This window comes from Oncorhynchus masou, unplaced genomic scaffold (assembly GCF_036934945.1).
Source record: "Oncorhynchus masou masou isolate Uvic2021 unplaced genomic scaffold, UVic_Omas_1.1 unplaced_scaffold_1868, whole genome shotgun sequence".
Taxonomy (NCBI): Eukaryota; Metazoa; Chordata; class Actinopteri; order Salmoniformes; family Salmonidae; genus Oncorhynchus; species Oncorhynchus masou.
The window spans coordinates 93,177-99,350 of NW_027008373.1; the positions used below are offsets into that span (position 1 = coordinate 93,177).

General features: G+C 47.1%; 1 protein-coding gene across 1 annotated transcript; it reads right to left on the reverse strand.

Moving 5' to 3' along the window:
* Window positions 1–291: 291 nt before the first annotated feature.
* On the reverse strand, window positions 292–5,918 carry LOC135532467 (ciliary-associated calcium-binding coiled-coil protein 1-like). The gene is made up of 3 exons (XM_064959970.1): window positions 5,892–5,918; window positions 3,540–3,692; window positions 292–510 (listed from the first exon to the last, which is right to left on the reverse strand). The coding sequence occupies exons 1-3, from the start codon at window positions 5,916–5,918 to the stop codon at window positions 427–429; spliced, it is 264 nt and encodes an 87-aa protein (XP_064816042.1). The 3' UTR covers window positions 292–426.
* Window positions 5,919–6,174: the final 256 nt, after the last annotated feature.

The window sequence follows — 6,174 nt, forward strand, 5'->3', positions numbered from 1 at the left end:
CTGTGTGGTGTATTGTGGATATATTATAGACTGTGTGGTGTATTGTGTTCATAGTGGATATATTATAGACTGTGTGTATTGTGCTCATAGTGGATATATTATAGACTGTGTGGTGTATTGTGTTATAGTGGATATATTATAGACTGTGTGGTGTATTGTGTTCATAGTGGATATATTATAGACTGTGTGGTGTATTGTGTTCATAGTGGATATATTATAGACTGTGTGGTGTATTGTGTTCATAGTGGATATGTTATAGACTGTGTGGTTCATAATTATGGATATATTATAGACTGTGTGGTGTATTGTGTTCATAGTGGATATATTATAGACTGTGTGGTGTATTGTGTTCATAGTGGATATATTATAGACTGTGTGGTGTATTGTGCTCATAGTGGATATGTTATAATATGAGGTGTATTGTAGCTATTTGCAGGCAGAATGTTTCAGTGGTTCTAGTCTGGTACTGAAACTCTCCTCCTGGACTCTCAGCTTCTCTGTGAATTCAGCCTGTAACAACACAAGAGGAAAGCCATTGATGACGTTGTCATCAAAAGACCATTGTATATCCCTTGGCTCCGTGTTTCCCCCTGGCTCCGTGTATTCCCCCTGGCTCCGTGTATTCCCCTGGCTCCGTGTATTCCCCCTGGCTCCGTGTATTCCCCCCTGGCTCCGTGTATTCCCCCCTGGCTCCCCCTGGCTCCGTGTATTCCCCCTGGCTCCGTGCCTTCCCCCTGGCTCCGTGTATTCCCCCTGGCTCCGTGTATTCCCCCTGGCTCCGCGTATTCCCCCTGGCTCGGCGTATTCCCCTGGCTCCGCGTATTCCCCCTGGCTCCGCGTATTCCCCCTGGCTCCGCGTATTCCCCCTGGCTCCGCGTATTCCCCCTGGCTCCGCGTATTCCCCCTGGCTCCGGCGTATTCCCCCTGGCTCCCGCGTATTCCCCCTGGCTCCGTGTATTCCCCCTGGCTCCGTGTATTCCCCCTGGCTCCGTGTATTCCCCCTGGCTCCGTGTATTCCCCCTGGCTCCCCGTATTCCCCCCTGGCGTCGCGTATTCCCCCTGGCTCCGCGTATTCCCCCTGGCTCCGTGTATTCCCCCTGGCTCCGTGTATTCCCCCCTGGCTCCATGTATCCCTGAGCGTGCCGGTCTGCGTGTCGGTCGGTCGGTCAGTCAGTATACAACATAGTCAGTCAGTGTGTGTGTCAGTCAGTCAGTGTGTGTGTCAGTCAGTCAGTGTGTGTGTCAGTCAGTCAGTCAGTGTGTGTGTCAGTCAGTCAGTCAGTCAGTGTGTCAGTCAGTGTGTGTGTCAGTCAGTCAGTCAGTGTGTGTGTCAGTCAGTCAGTCAGTCAGTCAGTGTGTGCCAGTCAGTCAGTGTCAGCCAGTCAGTCAGTCAGTCAGTGTGTCAGTCAGTCAGTGTCAGTCAGTCAGTCAGTCAGTCAGTGTGTCAGTCAGTATACAACATAGACAGTCAGTCAGTGTGTACCAGTCAGTCAGTGTGTGTCAGTCAGTGTGTCAGTGTGTGTCAGTCAGTCAGTCAGTCAGTGTGTGTGACAGTCAGTCAGTCAGTCAGTCAGACAGTCAGTCAGTGTGTCAGTCAGTCAGTCAGTCAGTGTGTCAGTCAGTCAGTCAGTGTGTATACAACATAGACAGTCAGTCAGTGTGTCAGTCAGTATACCAGTCAGTCAGTCAGTGTGTCAGTCAGTATACAACAGACAGTCAGTCAGTGTGTCAGTCAGTATACAACATAGACAGTCAGTCAGTATGTCAGTCAGTATACAACAGACAGTCAGTCAGTATGTCAGTCAGTATGTCAGTCAGTATGTCCAGTCAGTCAGTGTCAGTCAGTACAACAGACAGTCAGTCAGTGCGTCAGTCAGTCCGTCAGTCAGTCAGTACGTCAGTATGTCAGTCAGTGTGTCAGTCAGTGTGTCAGTCAGTGTGTCAGTCAGTGTGTCAGTCAGTATACAACAGTCAGTCAGTCAGTATGTCAGTCAGTATACAACATAGACAGTCAGTCAGTGTGTCAGTCAGTATACAACATAGACAGTCAGTCAGTATGTCAGTCAGTATACAACAGACAGTCAGTCAGTATGTCAGTCAGTGTGTCAGTCAGTGTGTCAGTATGTCAGTCAGTGTGTCAGTCAGTGTGTCAGTCAGTCAGTATACAACATAGACAGTCAGTCAGTGTCAGTATACAACATAGACAGTCAGTCAGTGTGTCAGTCAGTATACAACATAGACAGTCAGTCAGTGTGTCAGTCAGTATACAACAGACAGTCAGTCAGTATGTCAGTCAGTGTGTCAGTCAGTGTGTCAGTCAGTATGTCAGTCAGTATGTCAGTCAGTGTGTCAGTCAGTCAGTATACAACATAGACAGTCAGTCAGTGTGTCAGTCAGTACGTCAGTCAGTCAGTACGTCAGTCAGTCAGTGTGTCAGTCAGTCAGTATACAACAGACAGTCAGTCAGTGTGTCAGTCAGTATGTCAGTCAGTCAGTACGTCAGTCAGTGTGTCAGTCAGTCAGTATACAACATAGACAGTCAGTCAGTCAGTGTGTCAGTCAGTATACACATAGACAGTCAGTCAGTGTGTCAGTCAGTCAGTATGTCAGTCAGTATACAACATAGACAGTCAGTCAGTGTGTCAGTCAGTATACAACATAGACAGTCAGTCAGTGTGTCAGTCAGTATACAACATAGACAGTCAGTCAGTGTGTCAGTCAGTATACAACATAGACAGTCAGTCAGTATGTCAGTCAGTATGTCAGTATGTCAGTCAGTATGTCAGTCAGTATGTCAGTCAGTATGTCAGTCAGTATGCAACATAGACAGTCAGTGTGTCAGTCAGTAGTACAACATAGACAGTCAGTCAGTGTGTCAGTCATGTCAGTCAGTATGTCAGTCAGTGTGTCAGTCAGTGTGTCAGTCAGTATACAACAGACAGTCAGTCAGTATGTCAGTCAGTATGTCAGTCAGTATGTCAGTCAGTATGTCAGTCAGTCAGTGTGTCAGTCAGTGTGTCAGTCAGTGTGTCAGTCAGTATACAACATAGACAGTCAGTCAGTATGTCAGTCAGTATGCAACATAGACAGTCAGTCAGTATGTCAGTCAGTATCAGTCAGTCAGACAGTCAGTCAGTATGTCAGTCAGTATACAACAGTAGACAGTCAGTCAGTATACAACACAGTCAGTCAGTCAGTATACAACAGACAGTCAGTCAGTATGTCAGTCATGTGTGTCAGTCAGTCAGCATGTCAGTCAGTATACAGTCAGTCAGTCAGTCAGTCAGTATGTCAGTCAGTATACAACATAGACAGTCAGTCAGTCAGTATGTCAGTCAGTATACAACATAGACAGTCAGTCAGTATGTCAGTCAGTATGCAACATAGACAGTCAGCCAGTATGCCAGTGGGTGGGTGGGTCGGTCGGGAACAATGATCAAATTCAACTACGAAACACCAGAATACATGAAGGTTGTTTATTTCAATAAAAACTACACAACAACAGCTTTAAATGATTCAGATTCATCATGAAATCCTACCTGTAGGGTTCCCAGCATCTCTTTGGTCAGATCTCCCAGCACGTCTTTGACATCCTGAACGTTGTATCCTTCCAACCCTGTAGCCTTGTTCTCCTGCTCCAGAGCTGTTTCACCTGGTACCTCTCCATCCTCCTCCTGGCTGGTCCTCTGTCCCTGGGTCAACAGAACACCACCTATCAGACAGGCTGGTCCTCTGGGTCAACAGAACACCACCTATCAGACAGGCTGGTCCTCTGGGTCAACAGAACACCACCTATCAGACAGGCTGGTCCACTGTCCCTGGGTCAACAGAACACCAACTATCAGACAGGCTGGTCCTCTGGGTCAACAGAACACCACCTATCAGACAGGCTGGTCCTCTGGGTCAACAGAACACCACCTATCAGACAGGCTGGTCCTCTGGGTCAACAGAACACCACCTATCAGACAGGCTGGTCCTCTGGGTCAACAGAACACCACCTATCAGACAGGCTGGTCCTCTGGGTCAACAGAACACCACCTATCAGACAGGCTGGTCCTCTGGGTCAACAGAACACCACCTATCAGACAGGCTGGTCCTCTGGGTCAACAGAACACCACCTATCAGACAGCTGGTCCTCTGTCCCTGGGTCAACAGAACACCACCTATCAGACAGGCTGGTCCTCTGGGTCAACAGAACACCACCTATCAGACAGGCTGGTCCTCTGGGTCAACAGAACACCACCTATCAGACAGGCTGGTCCTCTGGGTCAACAGAACACCACCTATCAGACAGGCTGGTCCTCTGGGTCAACAGAACACCACCTATCAGACAGGCTGGTCTCTGGGTCAACAGAACACCACCTATCAGACAGGCTGGTCCCCTGGGTCAACAGAACACCACCTATCAGACAGGCTGGTCCTCTGGGTCGAGAACACCACCTATCAGACAGGCTGGTCCTCTGGGTCAACAGAACACCACCTATCAGACAGGCTGGTCCTCTGGGTCAACAGAACACCACCATCAGACAGGCTGGTCTCTGGTCAACAGAACACCACCTATCAGACAGGCTGGTCCTCTGGGTCAACAGAACACCACCTATCAGACAGGCTGGTCCTCTGGGTCAACAGAACACCACCTATCAGACAGGCTGGTCCTCTGTCCCTGGGTCAGTATCAGACATTCTGTTGCTCCATGTTCAAATCAACCGTTATGGTATTTAACTGCAATCTCCTACCCTTACATTCTGTTGCTCCATGTTCAAATCAACCGTTATGGTATTTAACTGCAATCTCCTACCCTTACATTCTGTTGCTCCATGTTCAAATGGAACTGCTATGGTATTTAACTGCAATCTCCTACCCTTACATTCTGTTGCTACATGTTCAAATCAACCGTTATGGTATTTAACTGCAATCTCCTACCCACATTCTGTTGCTACATGTTCAAATCAACCGTTATGGTATTTAACTGCAATCTCCTACCCATACATTCTGTTGCTCCATGTTCAAATCAACCGTTATGGTATGTACTAGTAGTAGTGGTAACACATTGATCAGTCATAAAGTCAAGCTTCAGTTCTCAGTGAAGAGGTCTTCAACAGTGTGACAGCACCCACCTGTGGTCTTATGGGAAATAGCAGGATCACTGACTTGGAATAGGAGTATTGGAATAGGAGTGACACTAACTCAGAGATAATACACAATAATACAATCTGTATTATTTATTAATCTACTTGTCTTTTAAATCCAGATAGTACACCGAAAATATAAAAACATCAGCTGTGAGCAGTAACCTAAACAGAGCCCATGGTAGAGTCAATTACAGTACCTCTTCCTGCTGTTCAACAGGAGTCATGTAATGAGGTAGTCATCAGTAGTAGTACAGTACCTCTTCCTGCTGTTCAACAGGAGTCATGTAATGAGGTAGTCATCAGTAGTCCTACAGTACAGTACCTCTTCCTGCTGTTCAACAGGAGTCATGTAATGAGGTAGTCATCAGTAGTCCTACAGTACAGTACCTCTTCCTGCTGTTCAACAGGAGTCATGTAATGGAGGTAGTCATCAGTAGTCCTACAGTACAGTTCCTCTTCCTGCTGTTCAACAGGAGTCATGTAATGAGGTAGTCATCAGTAGTCCTACAGTACAGTACCTCTTCCTGCTGTTCAACAGAGTCATGTAATGAGGTAGTCATCAGTAGTCCTGCAGTACAGTACCTCTTCCTGCTGTTCAACAGAGTCATGTAATGAGGTAGTCATCAGTAGTCCCAGTACCCTTCCTGCTGTTCAACAGGAGTCATGTAATGGAGGTAGTCATCAGTAGTCCTACAGTACCTCTTCCTGCTGTTCAACAGGAGTCATGTAATGAGGTAGTCATCAGTAGTCCTACAGTACCTCTTCCTGCTGCTCAACAGGAGTCATGTAATGAGGTAGTCATCAGTAGTCCTACAGTACCTCTTCCTGCTGTTCAACAGAGTCATGTAATGAGGTAGTCATCAGTAGTCCTACAGTACCTCTTCCTGCTGTACAACAGGAGTCGTAATGAGGTAGTCATCAGTAGTCCTACAGTACAGTACCTCTTCCTGCTGTTCAACAGGAGTCATGTAATGAGGTAGTCATCAGTAGTCCTACAGTACCTCTTCCTGCTGTTCAACAGGAGTCATGTAATGAGGTAGTC

Coding starts and splice junctions, on each gene's coding strand:
- LOC135532467 (XM_064959970.1), bottom strand. CDS start 5,918: ATGACTCCTGTTGAGCAGCAGGAAGAG. Junction 3,693..5,891: donor CTGTTGAGCAGCAGGAAGAG/GTACTGTAGGAC, acceptor CTGTTGACCCAG/GGACAGAGGACCAGCCAGGA. Junction 511..3,539: donor AGATGCTGGGAACCCTACAG/GTAGGATTTCAT, acceptor GTGTTGTTACAG/GCTGAATTCACAGAGAAGCT.